At 39.2% G+C, this 21,371-nt stretch overlaps 1 protein-coding gene across 3 annotated transcripts in view; it reads left to right on the top strand.

Annotated features, from left to right (window-relative positions):
• The window catches only part of LOC122656403 (protease Do-like 10, mitochondrial), a 91,316-nt gene extending 87,456 nt beyond the window's left edge, over positions 1 to 3,860 (top strand). For 2 of the 3 annotated variants that reach the window (XM_043850892.1, XM_043850895.1), the window contains 2 exons: positions 3,116 to 3,166; positions 3,488 to 3,860. In XM_043850892.1, the coding sequence (XP_043706827.1) occupies positions 3,116 to 3,166; positions 3,488 to 3,733 (297 nt within the window). In that variant the 3' untranslated portion in view covers positions 3,734 to 3,860. The remainder of the gene's footprint in view (positions 1 to 3,115; positions 3,167 to 3,487) is intronic. The other variant, XM_043850893.1, reaches the window with a different exon arrangement.
• The last annotated feature ends 17,511 nt before the right edge of the window (positions 3,861 to 21,371 follow it).

Here is a 21,371-nt window from a genome sequence, read left to right on the forward strand (position 1 = left end):
TTGGAAGTAGCTCGTGCACTCATGTTTGCTCGTCATGTTCCTTCCCAATACTAGAGTAATGTTGTCCTTACTGCTGCTTATCTGATAAACCGAATGCCTACTCGGGTCTTGAATGTTAGCTCTCCTATTTAGGTTTTGGAGGGGTCTTTCTCTTTTGTTGTCCCTCCCCGCATTTTTGGCTGTGTATTATGTCCGTGACACACATTCCCCTAGCAAATTTGAACGTCGTGGTCTCCAGTGTATTTTCCTTGGGTATTCTCCCACACAGAAGGGTTATAAGTGTTACTTTCCCCCTGCTCGCCGTATTGTGGTGAGTATGGATGTTGTCTTTCATGAGTTAATTCCTTCCCACCTCTTTAGGGGGAGTGTAATAGCGAAGATGTGGCTATCCAGGAACCTCTTCTCCCTATTTGTGTTCCTTCAGCCTTGCCTGTCACTAACATTCTAACACAGGGGGAGCCTACTTCTCAGGTATAAAGGCTGAGGCTGATTAATGTATCCAACCTCGAAGTCTTTCATAGAAAGCAGTCAAAGAAAAAGCAAGTTGAGATCTCCACCACAACAGCACCTGAACCTGTTCAATTGGAATCCCCTGAGCTAGATCCAAGTTCCACTGGTAATCTCTCTTCTCCTCAACCTTCTCTTGATCTTGATGTACCTATTGCCCACCGTAAGGGAATTAGGTCCTGCACTCAGCACCCCATATCTCATGTTGTCTCTTATGATGCATTGTCTACTTCTTATCTTACCTTTGTTTCTTCCCTTTCCTCTGTTTGTATTCCACATAATTGGCAGGAGGCCCTTGCAGATGCAAAGTGGAAAGCAGCCATGGTAGAAGAAATGAAGGCTTTAAAGAAAAATAACACATGGGATATTGTAGCTCTTCCTCCATGAAAGAAACCAGTTGGGTGCAAGTGGGCGTTTGCGGTCAACAGAAAGTTGATGGCATCATTGATAGATAAGGCAAGACTTATGGCTAAAGGGCTCATTCAAACCTATAGGATTGATTACCAGGAAACCTTTGCCCCAGTTACCAAGTTGAATATAGTGAGAGTTCTATTGTCTTGTGCTGTGAATCTAGGATGGGATCTACAACAACTTGATGTGAAGAATGCTTTCCTTCATGGAGAGCTTGATGAAGAGGGGTACATGGAATTTCTTCTTGGGTTCTCATCTGATACAACCAGTGGCAAAGTATGTAAGTTGAAGCATGCTCTATATGGTCTCAAACAATCCTCTAGAGCTTGGTTTGACAGATTTCATAAGGCTATGACCTCTGTGGGGTTCAAACAGAGCAATACTGATCATACTTTGTTCATCAAGTGCCATGGCAACAAGGTTACAGTTCTTATTGTATATGTTGATGATATAGTTTTGACTGGGAATGACAGGGATGAATCGTCTTAAGGAGTTTCTCGGACCTAAGTTTGAGTTCAAGGATCTAAGGCAGCTAAGGTATTTTCTCGGGATTGAAGTTGCCAGATCATCAAAAGGCATATATCTTTCCCAGAGAAAATACATCCTGGACCTTTTATCCGAGACTGGGTTGCTGGGTTGTCAGCCTAGTGAAACCCCTTTAGAGGCTAACACCAGGCTGAAGGAATATGATGGAGAACTAGTTGACAAAGGTCGTTATCAGAGGTTGGGAGGAAAGCTGATCTACCTATCTCACACACGGCCAGACATTGCCTTTGCTGTGAGCCTGGTAAGCCAGTTCATGCATGATCCCTATTCCACTCATATGGAGGTTGTTCTTCGCATTCTTCGATATTTGAAGTCAGCACCAGGAAAGGGAATTCTCCTATCTGCACATGATCACTTTTGAGTTGAAGCCTATACGGATTCTGATTGGGCTGGCTCTTCTGATCACAAGTTTGTGACAGGCTATTGTACTTTTGTTGGTGGCAACCTAGTCACATGGCGCAGCAAGAAGCAAAATGTGGTGGCTAGATCAAACGCCGAGGCTGAATTTCGTCCAATGGCCCAAGTTATTTGTGAGCTGTTATGGCTTCCAGGGCTACTTCAAGATATTAGTGTTCCTATTTCTTTTCCCATGATGCTATACTGTAACAACAAGACTGCAATCAACATAGCCCGCAACCCAGTCTAGCATGATCATACTAAACATGTGGAGATTGATCGACATTTTATCAAAGAAAAGCTTGAGAGTGGTCTTGTTTGTATTCCCTTCGTGAAGTCTGAAGATCAGCTCGTTGATGTGTTCACTAAGGGATTGAGTGGAAAACTATTTCATCCTTTTGTATCCAAGTTGGGCATGATGGATATCTATGCTCCAACTTGAGGGGGAGTGTTAAATTGTATGGTATACTGTGGGGTTATATGGGTATTTTTCTATGTATTTTTTTTGTTTAGTCATAGTAAGGGTACTTGTGTAATTTGCCTCTTTGAGGCTTCTATTATAAATAGAAGCTTGAGTTGTTTAATTGACAACTCAAGCATTTCAGCTCTAAACTATTTCTCTCATCTTCCAACAATTTGTTTAGCAAGCAATGGTTTCCTGCATGGCCCACCGAGGAAGTATTACCCGTGTTGCCCAAATATCTGTCACATGGCAGCTTGGATCGAGTGCAAATTTTGTGAACGAGTTGGCCCTAAGGTTTCCTCCTCACATGTCAAATTTCAGCCTGAACACAGTCAGCCACATAGCAAAATAAGCTTTAAAAATTCAGGACTACCAAGAGGGTGCAGTATAGTACATGGACTATCAAGAGGGTGCATGCCAATTCAAGGAACAACCGACCAAGGATGCATGCCAATACACCAAAGGCTAATTCCTGACAATGTCCTCTATATGCAACAGTTGGAGTTGCCATATCATCCTTCCCCTTGTGGCACAATAAGGTGGGCATCGGGTAAGGTGTGCCTCAGTGGGTTGTGCAAAGGCCTTTTTGCCTTACGTATTTGTTTGTAATATATATATTTTTTTTACAGTCTTGCTTTTTGGATTATGTTTAGGTAAAGATTTGTCCAAGCTCAGACCAAGAAAATAAATGAAATAAATAAAGAAAAAACATACTTGTTGCAGGCCATTGATATTACTAATTCAGATTTATGTTTTCTGCTATTGACTATTCATCTTCTGATTTATAAGCAGCTGCTGATGGATGAAATCAATGCGGGTTATGAACGCCTTTCAGAACTGCAGGTATTACAGTATTTCAGTATTGTTAGTAGCTTATTCTCAATGGTCAAATTAGTACTCTTAGATGGTAATTATTGAACATAATTGAATATCGAGGAAACAAGCACACATGTAAGTAGATTTGTCCTATGATCTCCTCGTTCAAATTTCAACCAGCTAAAGATTATTGTGCCATCCAGAAATGGTCAGCCAACTATCTGCTGCTTGGGTGGTACAATTATCATAAAAAGGATGGAGGTTTAATGGACAACCAAATTAGAATTTCAGTTAAGGGATAGAGATATTCGTATGGATCCAATAAATCTGAACATTTTCTGTGGCCAGGTGAAGAAAGTTAATGGTGTGGAAGTTAAGAATCTGAAACATCTACAGCAACTTGTGGATGGTTGCGGTGAAGGGAACTTGAGGATTGATTTGGATGATGATAGAGTAATTGTTTTGAACTATCAGTTGGCCAAAGTTGCCACTTCTCGGATACTAAAGCGTCACAGAATACCTTCTGCCATGTCAAGTGATCTTATTGACGAACAGAAAGTAGAGGTAGAAATTGATTTGGCTAGTCCCAGCTGAGGCTTTTTCCTCTTTTTCCTGACTTCTACAATCTTTGAGCCAAATTTTCCTGTCTAATCATTTTGATTTGTATAATTAATTCTGCATAAACATTAGTCAATTCTTTCATGGTCATCGATTGATTTATGTCAAAAGGATTCTGGTTGAAGTTATTTGGAGATCTTACATGTACATGGTGGGAAAGGCACTTCGAATCTGCTCTTCCTATACCCTGCCAAATGCGATGTAGCTGTTCAGTTATGCTCAAATTGGTGGATTTATCTACATTATTATCTAATCATGGATAAAAATACAGTCCAAAAAGACGTGTTTGTGTCATTGTAATCAATAAACCCACTAATAATCCAAATGACGAAATACAAGATATTGTACCCCCAACATCTTTCTTATTTGGTAATCTGTATTACTTATGTCAATCACCTACTTTGTAGGTGCACTTTCATGCAGCAGCTACAAGCATCTCCTTGGTTGGGCATCAATACTCTTTATCAAATCGAACTAGAATGCATTCCAAAAATGCATACCAAACACAGCCTAAGTATAGGCTTATCGTGTACTAATACCATTGCGGGATCATTATCTGCTCCATTTCATGGGCAGGTCCATTTTCCCAAGTTCCTCAAATGTTGAGAGGGGGGGGGGAATGACCACCCTACCCCTCCCCAACCACACTGCTTGGGTGGGGTCCCCTCCTCCCTCCTCCCCCTATTAGAGGCACTTGAAATGGAGCAGATAATTTTCCTTAAGAGACATTGCAGTTTAATCGCTTACATGTGATATTAGAGCAGGCTCCCACAGGCTGCCCACACTTTGAGTAACCCCAGGGCGACCAACAACAACCACGCCCGGCGGCTGCTGGTTATGCCTATTTTCAATTCACGGTTGAGTTTATTACATTTAATACTAATAATATAAGCATCATTTTTTCGACATTTTTGGAATCGCCAGAGGACATGTGTGAAGACCACCAAGAGTCGACCTTGGCCACCACAACCGTGGTGGGCCTTAGAGCCCAACAATCACGGTACACCAAGGTAGCATGTGGTTTTTATTTAGACCGTGCTTGTCTATGATTGTTTTTTGGTGATTCCTCTCTTCTGTTCAAATGTGAAAATATTTATTCTTATCGATGTATCTAATCTCTCTTGTAATTTTTGGTTGGTCAAGTTTCTATTGTGAGGTTGGCCTTCCTATGTGTGGCAACAAGTGACAACCTAATGGTTATCATTAGCCCTTGTGTAAGCCCATTCGTATGGCTTTAAATGAAATCTTCTATGGAGATCAAGAGCCTTGCATAAGTCCAACCTTATGTGGCATGATAAAAAAAAAGCCTATAAGGTTATGACTAAACTTCCATTAGTAAGACCAAGTGTGGAGATCGTCAAAACCAACAATGGATCAAGCACATCAACATCTATACTTACAATTGGGTCAAGAACATCAGTTGGACATCATTAAGTGGAGATGTCTCCTTCATGTCTTAGGATATTTTTTTTTTTTTTTTTTTTTTTTTGATGGGATTCATGTCTTAGGATTGATATTATAATTTGTATTTCATTTTTGTAATCCTAAGCATGCATGTTGTGTGACTCTTGTTATCAATGTGTTGAGCAACACATTATATTGTTATTGATAACACAAGTGCAGATATGTACAATGCATGAGAAAGTGAAGTGCATGTCTTGTTGGGTTTATTGGGCTTAATTAATGTGGGTTTGTTTTATTGGGCCCATAAGGTGTTTTATTTCACTCCAGATTAAGTGAGGGGTATAATTGACCTTACACATTGTGGGAGTGTAATTAGGGTCAGAGAGAATATTATATATTCAACCCTAAGGTCCTCACAGCCGTCACTTGATTATTCTATTATTTCTACTCACGGGAGAGCAAAAGTGAAAGGCTATGGAAGGCTTTTGGGAAGGAGAAAGCTACGTGGATCGACTGCAGCCGTCATTGACAGGTATGTCATTAATGTTTCTTGTTAATTGATTTCCATGAGTCTATGTGGGGATTTGTTTATGATCAAACTTTCTAACAAGTGGCATCAGAGCCAACCTACATAGATCTGGACTTTAGGTTATGATTGAAACAAGGTTTTTTGAAAATTTTGGGTTTTGGATCGTTCATGTATGGCCATTGTCGGTGGTGTCCGGCCACCGAAATCAAAATTTTTTTGCATGGAATGGAAGAGGAAGTCAAGGCGATTCTGGATCTGTAAACTGTTTCGCCAGAATTGTCTCGACGCATCAGCACGCGCTGCCGGTAAAAGCGCCTGCATCTCACGCACCAGAAACCTTTAAAAAAAAAAAAAAAAAAAAACTTTTTTCTTTGAAGAGACGGCGGCGACGATTCATCGCCTGGTCGACTCGGTAGAGTTTCCGAGTCAACCCGGTGAGCAGGCGGGTTAGACCCATCCAGGCCCGAACTCGGTTGGGCCAAGCCCGACCCAAGTGGGTCAGACCAGGCCTGATCCAAATGGGGCAGACCGAACCCGACCCAACCGGACCAGAACGAACCGACCTAGATGGGTCAGATCAGCCCCAATCTAAGTGGAGTAGACCCAGATCCAACCCGAATGGGGCAAACCGACCCGGCCAAAACGGAGTGACTGAACCCAGATCCATACCCAAAAATCGACCCCATTGGTTGGACCGGTCCGGTTCGACCCGGTTCAGCCCGTTGGGTTGACTGGGTTTGATTGGCCGCGTGTGATGTCACGCGTCGGATTCAAACAGCGCGTGAGGGTGCATGGGAGGGCTTTTGACGTCGGGGTTTTTTCCACTACATCTGTTTTTTCGAGGGCTACACATTGGTATGCCCCACTTGCTTCAACTGTGACTTCTGGGACCCACAGTGAGTTTTTAATGTGTTATGCAATTCTTGAAAGCATGTGTTCCTACATTCCTGATTCTCTGTCGATCATAAATGAACATATGCAATGTTATGTCATGATGCGATGCATAAACAACTGTAATTTTATAGAATTGATGTGTGTCATAAAGTTTATATATTGAATTGTCTTAATTGATAAACAAGATCCCATCGCTGCATCATGAGTTGTTGGGTACTCTAATAAGGTCAGGTGGAATCCACCAAAGTGGTAAAATCTGATTTTATTAGAATGACCGATAACTTAAGGTTTTTCTAACAGCAGCAAAGAATGATGACGCTCACCCAAAGGTAGCATCATCGAAGACCAAAATAATAGACACACACACATAGGGAGAGACTAGCCTAGGAATAATTGTTTACCCAAAGGTGACAGTTCTTTCATAGGTTGGTGTTGTCCCGCTGTAATGCAAAGTATCGAGTAGACCAGTACATTTCAAAACCCAAAGGTTAGAAAATGTAGATTTGGTTGACACTCTCGGTGATGTGCTAGTACATAAATTAATATAAACAGCATGAGTTAGCGGTATTTAAATACGCGATATTTTATATTCTATTCTTCTATGATAGATAAGTGATTGTATGATATCCCTATGGTAGATGTCTCTAGGTTAAGGTTTATTGGACATTCCCAAGCTTTCTGGTAAAAATTATAGGAGTTGGAATGAAGATTTAGAGGTCTATCTTTGCCTTAGGGACCTAGATCTTTGTCTGAGAGAGCCTAAGCCTATAGATCTCACCCCAGCCAGTACTCAGGCTGAGAAGACTGAACTTGAGAAGTGGGAAACTGCAAATAGGAAGTGCCTAAAAGTTAATAAAGCATGCTATCCCAGAAACAATGAAAGATAGCATCACTATGAAGGCAACTGCTACTGAGTACTTAGAGGCTATTACGGTCAAATTTGAATCATCCAAGAAAGCTCAATCAGGCGACTTGATGAGCAAGCTGACCACTGCCAAATTTGATGGAAATGACAGTACCAGGGAACATCTTTTAGGACTTGTTCCTTTAGGAAACAAGATTAGGGAGCTAGAAATAAACTTTGATGATGACTTCCTTGTCACCACTGCACTCAATTCGCTCCCAGAGCAGTACAAGCACCTTCATGGCACCGACAATGCCTTGAAGGATAAATGGGGTATGGATGAGCTGATCACCATAGTTGGGCAGGAAGAGGCTAGAATGAAAAGGGACAAGATTGAAAGTGTCAATCTGACACAGGGCAAGGGGTCCTCCTCTGGGGGACCTCACAGGAATCACAGGAGATTCTCCAAGAGAGGCAGATTTGCACCCTACCGGACTGGACAGGGTTATGAAGGGCAACAGGCCAACAGAGACAACACAGGGCAGAAAGATTCAAACAGTGTTGAGTGTTTTTGGTGCAAAAAGAAGGGGCACATGAAGAAGGACTGCTTCAAGAGGAAGGCCTATTTTGAAAAGAAAAAGAACACTGGTAAGGATACATCCTTAGTCTGTTATGAATCTTCCCTCATAGATGCACCAGTAGATTCTTGGTGGTTAGATTCTGGATCCTCCATTCATGTCACTCATACCTTGCAGGGGTTCACAAGCAGGAGGTGACGGTGTTTGTTGGGAATGGAGCGGAAGTGGAAGTGAAAGCCATAGAGACTGTTAAATTATGTTTAAATTCAGACAGTACAAACCATTTTATTAATTTGAAGGATGTAGTTTTTATTCTCTCCATGAGGAAGAATTTGATTTCTGTTTCCAGACTAGTTTCAGATGGATATTCTGTTGTTTTCAATAAAGTTGGCTTCACTCTACTTTCAAATTCTGTGGTTATTGGTTATGGCTATTGTTCTGATGGTTTGTATAGACTGAATTGTATCTCCTCTTGGGTTATGAACGTTGGCACTAAACTCCAACTTGTGGATGAGAAATCTCCTGTACTCTGGCACAGAAGGTTGGGCCATATCTCTAGAAAGAGAATGGATAGGTTAATCAAGGAGAAGGTACTAGATGAGATGGATTCCAGGACATGGAAATATGTGTTGACTGTATAAAGGGGAAGATGACTTCTTCTTCCAAGAAGGATGCATTTCGTCATAGTGAGGCCCTAGATCTCATCCACACAGATATATGCGGGCCTTTTCCCACTCCAGCACTTGGAGGTCAACGTTACTTTATTACTTTCATAGATGGCTGGTCTCGATACGGTTATATTTTCTTGCTAGCTGAGAAAGCAAATGCGGAGAACGCCTTCATGATCTTCAAGGCTGAAGTGGAACTCTTCCATAGTAGAAAGATAAAATCGGTCAGGTCTGATAGGGGTGGTGAATATTATGGAAGAGCCGGTGATATAGGACAACTACTTGGACCTTTCACCAAGTATCTACAGGAACAGGGGATAGCTCCACAGTACTCCATGCCTGGCACACCACAATAAAATGGTGTAGCAGAGAGGAGGAATCGTACTCTAAAAGACATGGTGCGAACCATGGTCAGTAACACCAGCCTTCCAGAGTTTTTATGGGGAGAAGCACTCAAAACTGTTGCCTACATTCTCAACAGAGTGCCGAGTAAGTCAGTAAGCAAGACTCCCTATGAACTCTGGACAGGTACGAAGCCTAGCCTTAGACATCTTCGAGTCTGGGGTTGCCCTACCGAAGCCAAACTCTTCAATCCACAACAGAAAGTCTAGGACCCAAAAACTGTGAGCTGCTAATTTATTGGGTACCCAGAAAGGTCTAAAGGCTATAGATTCTATTGCCTAGGTGCAGGGAATAGAATAGTGGAAACCACCCATGCCAGGTTTCTTGAGTCAGAAGGAGATCTTTCTGTACCCCAAAACTTAAGGTTTGATGAAAGACAGATTGGAACATCCAATGTGGCACCAGAGTCGAGCAGGCCATTATTGATTGAAGACGATGATTCTCGCATGGATGTTGATGTGGATGTGCCTACAGATCCTGTCGTCCCTGCCACTGCAATAGTGTATGTGCCACTCCCTGAGATTGATGATCCGATACTAGCCAACATGGTTACTGCTGTGGACCCTGAGCCTTTGAGGAGATCCACCTGGACTCGTAAGTCTACCATTCACTCAGATTATGTCACATATCTGAATGAGTGTGAGTTTGATATCAGTAAGGAGGAGGATCCTATTACTTTTCTGCAGGTAATGAATAGCAAGGAATCTGATAAATGGGTGGTAGCTATGAAGGAAGAGTTAAAATCTATGCACAATAATGGTGTTTGGGAATTGGTGGAGATTTCACAGGGCTACAAAACCATTGCATCAAAATGGGTCTTCAAGACTAATACTGATTCTCAGGGAAACATAGAGCGCTACAAGGCCAGACTTGTGGCAAAGGGCTTCACCCAGAGAGAGGGGATTGACTTCAAGGAGACCTTTTCCCCTGTATCTTCAAAAGACTCATTCAGAATCATCATGGCCATAGTAGCACACTTTGACCTTGAGCTACATCAAATGAATGTGAAGACGGCTTTTCTGAATGGGGATTTGGCCGAGCAGGTTTATATGTGTCAACCTGAAGGCTTCAAAGAGAAAGGGAAGGAGCATCCAGTTTGCAAACTGAAGAAATCACTGTATGGACTGAAACAGGCTTCGAGAAAGTGGTACTTGAAGTTCGATCAGATAGTGACCTCTTTCGGTTTTGTTGAGAATGCAATTGGCAATTGCATTTACATGAAGGCTACCAGGGGCAAGTTCATTTTCTTAGTTCATTTTCTTGGTACTTTATGTTGATGACATCCTACTTGCCAGTAGTGATCTTGGTTTTGTTAAGGATACTAAGCTGTTTCTGTCCAGTAACTTTGAGATGAAGGACATGGGTGAGAGCACCTATGTACTTGGCATCGAGATAAGTCGGGATAGAAAGCGAGGTCTTCTTGGTTTGTCACAAAGGGCTTACATTAATAGAATTTTGAAGAGATTCAACATGTCCCAATGTTCAGGGAATGATGCACCCATCAGCAAAGGGGATAAGTTGAATAAGCAACAGTGCCCGAAGAATAACCTTGAGAGAGATTCTATGAAGGACAAGCTTTATGCTTCAGCCGTTGGAAGCTTGAAGTATGTACAGGTGTGTACTCCACCTGACATCGCCTTTGCAGTTAGCGTGCTTAGTAGGTTCTAGTCTGATGTTGGTTTGGCTCATTGGACTGCTGCTAAGAAGGTGATGCGGTACTTACTGAGGACCAGAGATTTCAAGCTTGTCTATAGAAGAGATGAGAGACTTGAGGTGGTCAGCTACTCAGATTCAGATTTCAGTGGTTGTACTGATGACATGAAGTCAACCTCTGGATATGTCTTCTTGATAGGTGGAGGTGCAATTTTATGGAAAAGTGTCAAACAGACTATTATTGCTTCATCCACCATGCAAGCAGAGTTTGTGGCATTGTTTGAGGTGACTAAGCAAGCAGTATGGCTGAGAAATTTCATTGCAGAATTGAGGGTTGTTGACACCATCTCCAAACCTTTGTAGCTCTGGTGTGACAACAACTCTGCAGTCATTTTCTCAAAGAATAGCAAGAAGTCCAACAGCTCAAAGCACATTGAAATACAATATCTTCTGGTCAGGGAGAAAGTGATTGAGGGAGAAGTTGATGTTGCACACATTCCTACTGAGAAGATAGTGGCTGATCCTCTCACCAAGGCTCTTTCAGTGGGAGTATTCAGGGGTCATGTTACTCGTATGGGACTAGCAGAGTCTTTTGATATGCTTGTTTAGTAAGAGTCTGGTTTTTCTTATGCTTGTTCAGTGGGAGTCTGTTTTCCCTGGTTATTATTTGAGCTCTTTTATTTAACTAGTGATTTTTGTATTCTTTTGCCATCTTAATACATCTACTGGTTATGATTGATTACTTATTATTATATGACATGTCTTACAAAATGGCGGTTAGCCATAGGCGGTATTTAGCCAAAGTTTTTAAAATGGAAATTAGCCATAGGAGATATTTAGCCAAAGCTTTGAGATTAAAGGATAAGCCATGGGCAGTAAGCCAAAGTATGGTGTTAACTCCAGTTCATGTCGGTTTAGCCCAAGTATGAGTTAATATCAAAGTGTACTATCTGTGAGAAATTTTAAGGTAGAGGACTTATGAGGAAATGATCATTTACTTGTTGATCACTTGTTATGCTCTTGATTTTCTTGTTGTTACATATACCCAAGGCGGTTCAAGTTAATGGATCATTTGTGGCCGTGATGACAGAAAGTTGTATGCCGTATGTTGAGGCATATCTTCTGCTATCGTTTGACACAAGTGGGCATTAATAGGACCAAAGTAATTTTGAGTGAAAGTGGGATTTTGGTCAATTCCAATAAAGACACCTATATTAATTTTGCCCAAGTGAGAGATTGTTGGGTTTATTGGGCTTAATTAATGTGGGTTTGCTTTATTGGGCCCATAAGGTGTTTTATTTTACTCCAAGTTAAGTGAGGGGTATAACTGACCTTACACATTGTGGGAGTGTGATTAGGGTCAGAGAAAATATTATATATTCAACCCTAAGGTCCCCACAGCCATCACTTGATTATTTTATTATTCCTACTCACGGGAGAGCAAAAGTGAAAGGTTGTGGAAGGCTTTTGGGAAGGAGAAAGCTACGTGGATCGACTGCAGCCGTCATTGACAGGTATGTCATTTATGTTTCTTGTTAATTGATTTTCATGATTCTATGTGGGGATCTGTTTATGATTAAACTTTTGAATATGTCTGTCTAGTAAATATGTTCACAGTGGTTCGGCTTGGTTGGCATTGATGTAAACACTAAGAAGTTTAATGGCTCAGTTGTAGAGTATTTGATTACTGTGGTAACAAGTTGAATTTGGTTCAGGTTGAAGGGTTTGAGTTTGAAAGGTTCCCAACAAATTTTTTTTGTTTTTGTTTTTGTGGTTAATGGTTCAACCTGTTAGACTTACTTGGGGTTTTACATCTAACCCTAATTGAATCCCGTACAAGATCTAGAATACGAATCAAATAAATATTGGAGAATAGATGCGTACCTTACACCGAAGTATGTTGGAAATCATTTCGATGCAGTTCTTCACAATCTTCTCCTTTTTGGTTTTGGATCTTTCACAACACCTCAGACCTCCTTTTTGTTCTCTCTCTTTTGTAGTAAAGTGGAGAAGAATAGAATGAAGGCTGCAAGGACCTAAAACATTTTATATATAATACTGTCCTGACCCTAAACCCTAAACCACAATGGATCAGACCAACATATCCCTAAATTGGAGAGTCAACCGAATCACCAATTAATCAACCTAAATAATTAATTAAGCTAATAATTCTTACAATCTCTCACTTGGACTACTTTAATTATAAATATGTCTTTTAAATTGGTGTGGCCATAGAACTCAATTAACCACTCTTACTTTGATTCAGTTGAAAAATCCATTAATGTCGAACAATAGCAGAATATACACCTCGGCATATGGTATACAACTTTCTATCATTACAAACATAAATGAATTTACCAATATGAATCTTGTGGGATATAAACATGAAAATAGAGACATATCGTGCAGTCAAACAAATGTCATTCCATGCAAGTCCTTGACTTTGATAGTAGCCTATGCTTTGGCAAACCGCCTTTAATCTGGGGTTAATATCTAACTGCGGCTTACCACCTATAAATTATGACAAATCCGCCTTTAAACTGTGGCAAAACTACCTATGAACTTTGGCAAAACCGCCTATAAATTATGGCAAGTAATACCTATAAAATATGACAAGTACTGCCTATAAACCGTTCAATAAATAAATGAATGATTAATAACTTTGCATAGGATGAATGCAGAAATTAAATAAGGAATATAACCAATATTCATCAAACTATGCCCAAACATACGGGCTAAGGTTCAAAACACAAATAAACAGTCAATAGGATACAAAACTTTCACTAACCAAACATATCGAACAACTCAATAACAACCATTGTCAAAAATATGTGAACCATGGGATAAGGTGAAGTCATCTTTATTAAAAACCAAAAGAATATCCAACTTTAGTAAATTTTAGAAATAGAAATCTACTCCTCCTCATGGAGGGAACAAAAAGGTGTTTGCCAAATCAACATAGATATCGAAAATAAGATAAATTCTAACTACTGCTATGGCTTCAACCGCGATCTGCACGAAAATACTTACATCATCTTTGCTCGGTACCCTCCTATGAACCTCATAGTCATTCTCCTTATCCAATCAACCCTTCCTAGCTTTGCAATCCCTTTTCTTGTCCTTTCTTGTCAGACCAGAAACAGTCTATGTTACTGAGGTCCTAAGGACCTTCAGTAGTTTGATCAGATTGAGGTGACTTAATTCCCTTGGTATTGCCATATGGTTTGAATTTTCCTTTCTTGGAAAACTTCCTACTCTTTCTGTTCGGTATACCACAAGATCTCTTATGGAAAGTCGCATTTGCACTCTCAAATTTGTTATGTTATGGTTTACTCTCCTTCTGGTTGCAAATGAAAATAAACTCATCTAAGCTCCACTTCTCTCTCAGTGCATTATAGGTAGTCTGAAGAACGTTGTACTGACTAGAGAGAGTATTCAGTGCAATGTGCATAACAAACTCGTCACCAATTTTAATGCCAAGATCCCCCCCCAGCTTAGCATCATGGGTAGTTAATCCCAAAATGTATTCCCTAACGCTACCATTCCCATCATACTTTGCATTAATTAGTTTACTCATCAATGCACTTAATTCAGCTTTCTTGTTAAGTTCAAATCTGACCTTAATTGCGTTCAGGAACTCTTTGGTAATGTCTTTGACTTTCACATTCCCATGTATGGTTTCAGAAACTGCCTTTTTTCACAACCAATATGCATTTTCTATTTGCATTATCTCATTTTTCAAACTTGATATTTTCCTCAGTGCTGCTTTTGCTTGTGAGAGCATTAGGTTTAGGCTTCCTAAGTGTCAAGTCTAAGTCTAGGAGACCTAAGTGCAGGTCCAAATCTTCCATCTATTTTTGATAGTTATCCTCAGTAAGAATTGGGATGGAAGATAAATAACTAGAAGGAATAGCCATCCTACAAGGACAATAATAATAACACAATGCATGCTAATTTAAAAACATGAATCATAATATTAAAACAAACAATAGTGCGATGTGTTCTAAATAAGAGTTATAACTTCAATTGTATCCCTATTCTTTGGGATAGGAATTAACTGGTCCTATTATTTCCTTGCATTAACTGTGAAGAGAACATCAACTTTCAAAAATTTAATCACTTTTGTGCAAAAGAACCCCTAAGTCATTGTCTCTTCTTATTCATGTGCATACACTACAAACTTGATGACATTACCTTTGAAAAAAATATTATTTTTACTGTAAAAAGAACATAAATTTTTAGAAATTCAATTATCTTTGGGTAAAAGAACCCCTAAGTTAATGTCCCTTCTTATACATGTGCATATGCTACATACTTTATGACATCATCTTTTAGAAAATGCTATCTTTACTGTGAAAAGAACACTAACTTTCAGAAATTAAATCACCTTTAGGAAAAAGAACCCATAAGTCAATGTTTCTTCTTATACATGTGCATATATCTCAAACTTGATGACATCACTTTTGAAAAAATGACATTTTTACTATTAGGGAAAATCGAACTGAATGTACCACTTGGTGGATTCCACTCAATTTTATCATGTTTTCTCTATTGGATATATGCATATATGTATAAGAATATACATTTCAATGTGTTTCTTAGACATTAGAAACAAAATAAGGCATAAAATTGCAGATGAACAAACCAGATAAAAGAATTAAACTATTTATAAATTTTTCAGAACAATTCGGCGCAAAACTGGAACAAATACAATGCTAGAATTGTCCCAAATTAATTCTAGAACACATTTTCTATTCTGGAACAGAAATCTACTTTTGAAACAAAAACAGTTCCATTATAGAAATTTATTCCAAAACAGAATCAGAAACAATAAAAAGTTAAATCAGCCTATAAACCAAACCAAATTGATTTTTCTTTCATTTTCCTTTTTTTTTTTTTTTTTTTTTTGTTTTCTGGTCAACACCGGTCACTCACCGGAGATAACCGCCACTAGGAACTGGGTGACCTAATAGGAAAAAAAGGGTAACTGATCGGGTTAACCTACTAACCCAAACCGGCTCGATTTGGTTTACTCTGATTCGGTCTGGTCTTGAACAATCACTTAAATTTGTTTGTATTTATCTTTTTTTAATTTAATTAATAAGGGAATCAAAGGAGAATATTCTTTCTTCTTCATAAATCAACTAAAACAAAAACCCTTTGTTGGGGTTCTGCCTAAAAAAAAGCCGCGAACGGAGGCCAAAACAGGGTGACGGCAATCCAAAATTCCGATGAAGGATAGTGATGGGCCGGCGACCAGACATCAGGTGTAAAATGCCTTGAATCTCTGGCGAACAATCCTTGCACCACATCGGCAGATCGACCAAACCTTTATTTTTTTTTATATATGCGGTAGTAGGTGATAAAACACCCCACCGCCGCCCATTCCATCATCGGACGAAGATTCGTCGGACTTTGACAACCATCACCGTTCATCCATTGGTCGAAAACCCCTTAATTTTCAGTCAAAATTGATATAAACTCTTTGGGTTTTGTGAGACCTTAAGTCAATTCCATACAGTGACCTAGAACATGATTGAATAATGAAAACGGGAGAGACGGTGTGTACCTTGCACCTATGTATGTTGGAGAAGATTTGATAGAGACCTCATGAAGAATACAAACAAAAACTTTGGTTCGGATCTTTTTCAGTCTTTTTGACTCACATTCGCCTCTCTAATTGTTGGTGGGAAGAACAGAGAATGAGATTAAGTGACTGCAGGAACCCCAACCCTGTATTTATAATACAAATCCTTAATCCTTATCTACCATCACAATGGAAAGGACTAGTATACCCCCACTAACCTCAAAGTGATACCAATCCGGGTTTTATGCCTATGAACCCACACCAATAGTTGGGTATAATTAATTAAGCCTATTAAAAACTAACAGTCTCCCACTAAGGCTACATTAATTATGCACACCTCTCTATTGGCTTTGCCAATGAGTCACATAGCAAATTACTACTTTAGGTCCTTGATTCAGTCAACAAATTGACTCATGTCGAACAACAGCAAAAGATACACCTCAATATACAGAGCACAACTTTCTGTTAGTTACAAACACAAGCCTACTTACCAACCAAAATTGCAATGAAAAATTAACCATGACAACCAACCTGTGATCACATAAACCTTGTTGTCATGCCCTTAGGGTCCTTTACTTTGATATTAACCATCATCTCTTGGGCAAACCACCACAAATCCGGTTAATACCTAATGGCTTATCACCTAACTTTGGCTAAATATCGCCTTTAACTTTAGCATGCCAACAAATATATGCACACAAATGCTAAACCAAGCATAAACCATAACATTCACATAATTATGCTTTAATAAATCAAGTCTGAATTTAAAACATAACAGTCAATAAAAATAAACAAGCTCCCACTGATTAACCAAAACAAACAATGTACCACCACAAAATTTAAAGTTAAATAAATTATGCAAATGTCTAAACCAACTACCTGAACCAAAACATTAGCCTTGTTGAAACCTTCCTGACCAGATGCCTCAGTACCTTTCCTTTTATCAATCCACGCCTTACGAGCATTACAGTCCCTCTTCACATGTCCCCTCTTACAACACCAGTCACACTTTATATCATCCTTGTTGGCCTTATCATATGGCCTATTCTTCCTTTTACCAGTCCCTTGCAAACCACTACCTGATGTCTTTTTGTTCTCAACTATGTTAGCACTTTCCACTTTAATCTGTTTCATCCTTTCTTCTTCCTGTGTAACCACATTGATAAGTTCATTCAAGGTCCATTTTTCCTTCAAGGCATTGTATGTTGTTTGTAGGGTCTTGTACTCATCCGACAAAGAATTAAGAGCTAAGTTGATCGAGAAATCATCATCAAATTTGATACCTAGTTCCCTAATTTTGTTACCTGTTGTTACCATTCCTAATATATGTTCTCTAACTCTACCACTACCATCAAATCTTGCTCTTGTAAGCTTGCTCATCAAATTTCCTGACGCTGCTTTCTTGGATTCTTCAAACATGGCTTTCACTTCTGTCAAATAGTCCTTTGCTAACTCCTTGGATTCCACACTGCCTTGCATTTCCTCAGGAATAGAATGTTTGATCACCTGCATACTTTTCCTATTGGTTGTTTTTCACTGCTTAAAGTATGTCTTTCCATCAGGAGTGATGACAGTAAGGTCAGCAGACTTATTTTTCCTCAAACAGAGGTCCAAGTCCATAAGCACCAAACACAATTCTAATTTCTTAAGCTATTTCTTATAATTTCCCCAGTGAGGGTAGGGATATATTTAAAAAATTAGAGTTCAAAACCATCCTGTGGTGGTAACATCAAATAATCAAATAAACCCAATATTAATTAATCAGTAAACACTTGGATGTGATACACCCACACCTAATAAACTGTGGCAGTGAATAAAACTAGCAAACAAGAGTTTCAACCGCACTATATTTTTCAACCTTTGGGTCAAAAAATGCATTGGTCCTCTCACCGTAATTACTACAAAAACACAATGACATTCGAAAATCTCCCCACCTTTGGGTGATAAGAAACTCCTAAGATATGCTTCTTATGTCCTTGTGCATATATCCTTTTAACCTTGACAATGTCACCTTTGGGTGAACATTATCCACTTTGCTGCCAATGTAATTTAATTAGATGTCCTTGAATTGCAAAACATCATAATAGGAATTAAGTATGCCACTTTGGTGGGTCTCGCCTAACTCTATCATCATATTTTTCAATCCCAATCTTTACAGCCAACTTGGGGATTTCAAAATATATGCACAAATTAAGTTTAACATTAAAGCCACTATGGTACATTTAAGTACCCCATTTAATCAATAAATCTAAAATCCAGACACCCACAAATACAACTTAAAATACAAAAAAATCGGGGTCAAATTTATCAAAATATAAAAAAATAGTCAAAATGAGTCCTTGTAGGTGTCAACAGTACCGAAACAAGGTACCATCATGTAGGGAAGGAGGAGGCGAGCAAAACAAGCCAAAATGAGGCCCAAACAGAGGCTCTACGCGCCCTCATGCATGATACTACTCTCAGTCTGGTTTAGATTAGGTCAAATCGTGGTTCACCCGATGACTCAACCCGGTGCAGTATGGTTAGTTGAATTGGGTCATCGGGTCAGAATTTTGGGTCAATGGTCGTGTTGTCCGACCATCGGGGCAGGTCTCGAGTCGTATCTGGGTCGTACGTGTGACTCGCACGTGCACCAATGGTTTTGTATCCTGGTTCAAACTGGACTGGCCCGTGGTGACTCGGCCAAGTCGACTAAAAAAACCCTACCAAGGCATTACCCCTTGAACTTTTTTTAAAAAAAACCAATCGGCGAGTGGATCTTACTCGCCACTTTGGCTGACGCATAGCACCGTGTTCGATTGCCGATGGTGACGATCCACACATCAACGTGATCATCTCGCTGAGGGCTACATTCTGGTATAAAAATATTGAATTTATCCAGTGAAAAATTCTGGCAATGGGCAAAAAACCGTACGGGCTCACCAAAAACCCGATGAAAAATCATTTTTCATGCTTAAAAAATCGATTCAAGTGTGTAGACATGTATGCAATCAATTTTAGGTCTGTATGGATGACTCTGATACCAATTGTTAGAAACTCTTTGGGTTTTGTAAAACCTGATCGTGTCATTATGTGATAAAAAATAAACCCTAATTAGAACTACTAGAACAGTGGTAAGTAGGGATCGAATCCACTGAGAACTGGAATGCTAAAATGCTAAGGATGAAATATAGTCGTTTCAGGTTTTGATTAGATTAAACAAAAAGCAATAATTTAATTAACTATAAGGGATACTAAAAATCAATTAAGAGATGAAAGAGAGAGACTATCTTCAGGTTTTGAATCCATATTGATTCATTAATTTATGGCATACACTTACGGTTCATTACAACTACAAGCCTAATGACACCACATAATGATAAATTACAATTCGACCTAGTTATAACCTATCTTACCGATCACTATCATTTTTCGCTTTTAGCTTAGTACGCTTAGTTCGGTCAGTTATAGACTATCATTGGTTTCAATTACAATCACAGGAATACCATTGTTTGAATAGAGAAGATGAATCACAGAAACAAATTCCCTAAACTAGATTTAGCAATAAAATCCATTCAATGAAATAAAATTATAAGTCTTAACATCAAGCAATCAAATGTATCATCCATAAATTTAATTAACAAAATTCAATGCTTCATCTATACCTAAAAACAAAAGATACTTAGCCACTCATGGGGCTAACTGACAGGGGACAGCAATGGTGATCTTCCATGGAACACCGAGTGCAAGAGCAGCTGTGGTGAAGAATGGATTTATTGCTGAAACAATGGAGGGCAAGGCTAGGGTGATGGTGGTGAAGTATGCGGTGCGTCTTTGTCCCTTTGCTTGCTCGGAGATCCAAAAGAAAAAAAAATAAAAATGAGAGCAAAGAGAGAGATCGTCCAACCTCCTTTTGGAGAGAAATGAAAAGATAAGATGAAAATAGGGAACCATCCAAGAATTTTTTATGAGATGAAAGGGAGAAAGAATCGTGTAAGGATTTTGAGAAATAGGGGTTTTTGGAAAGAGATAGAAATTCGGTGGGAGAGATTTTTGGGGTTGAAAGGGACGTGAAGGGAAGGATTTTATGAGAGAGATTTGAAGAGAGAAAATGGGAGATAGAAAAGGTATGATAGGGATTGAAAAACATTGGGGAGAGAGAAGATGTGAGCGAGTTAGGAAAGAGAGAACCGTGTGTGAGAGTGATAGGGAAGAGAGAGATAGAATTAGAAAATGAGAGAGAATTTAACCTATTTATTTAAATCTAAAAATCAACATAAATTCTAAAATTGATTAAAATCCTCTTTTTGAAAATCTCTCTCTATCCTGGCCTCGGATGAACCTAATCTGAGAATTAAAGTTGCTCCAATTAATGTTTCAGACTATATAAGCCCAATATCGAGTATCTTCTAAAAATTTTCTAATTTTTTAAAATTATGGTTATGCCCTTGTACTTGATTTTCCTTTGTTGCCCAATTTCTTGGTCATACTTCTAATTTGAGGTGAAATCTCTTCAATGCCCTTGGGTCTTCAGTGAAACTTTTTTCCATCTCGCCCTTGATCACATGTGAGTCGATCCATGGGTAGACCGGTGCCTAGATTACATCAAATCCTTTCATTCAATATCTTTTATATGCATGACCCTGTAACACCCTGCAATCACAATTACATAGCAAAATAGAATTAATTAAACCAAAGATATTAAATTGAAACCAACAATTAAATAGAAATTCAATGCATAATTATAGCTCGATCAAAACCCTAAGTCAATTCCATACAGTGAACTAGAACACGATTGAATAATGAAAACAAGAGAGACGGTGTGTACCTTGCACCTACGTATGTTGGAGAAGATTTGATAGAGATCCCACGAAGAACACGAATAAAAACTTTGGTTTGAGTCTTCTCCAGTCTTTTTGACTCATATGCACCTCTCTAATTCTTGGTGGAAAGAACAGAGAATTAGATCAAGTGACTGCAGGGGCCCCAACCTTGTATTTATAATACAAAACCCTAATCCTTGTCAACCCCCACAATGGAAAGGATTAATATACCCCCATTAACCTCAAAGTGGTC

Source organism: Telopea speciosissima, chromosome 3 (genome assembly GCF_018873765.1).
Source record: "Telopea speciosissima isolate NSW1024214 ecotype Mountain lineage chromosome 3, Tspe_v1, whole genome shotgun sequence".
In the NCBI taxonomy this organism is placed as follows: Eukaryota; Viridiplantae; Streptophyta; class Magnoliopsida; order Proteales; family Proteaceae; genus Telopea; species Telopea speciosissima.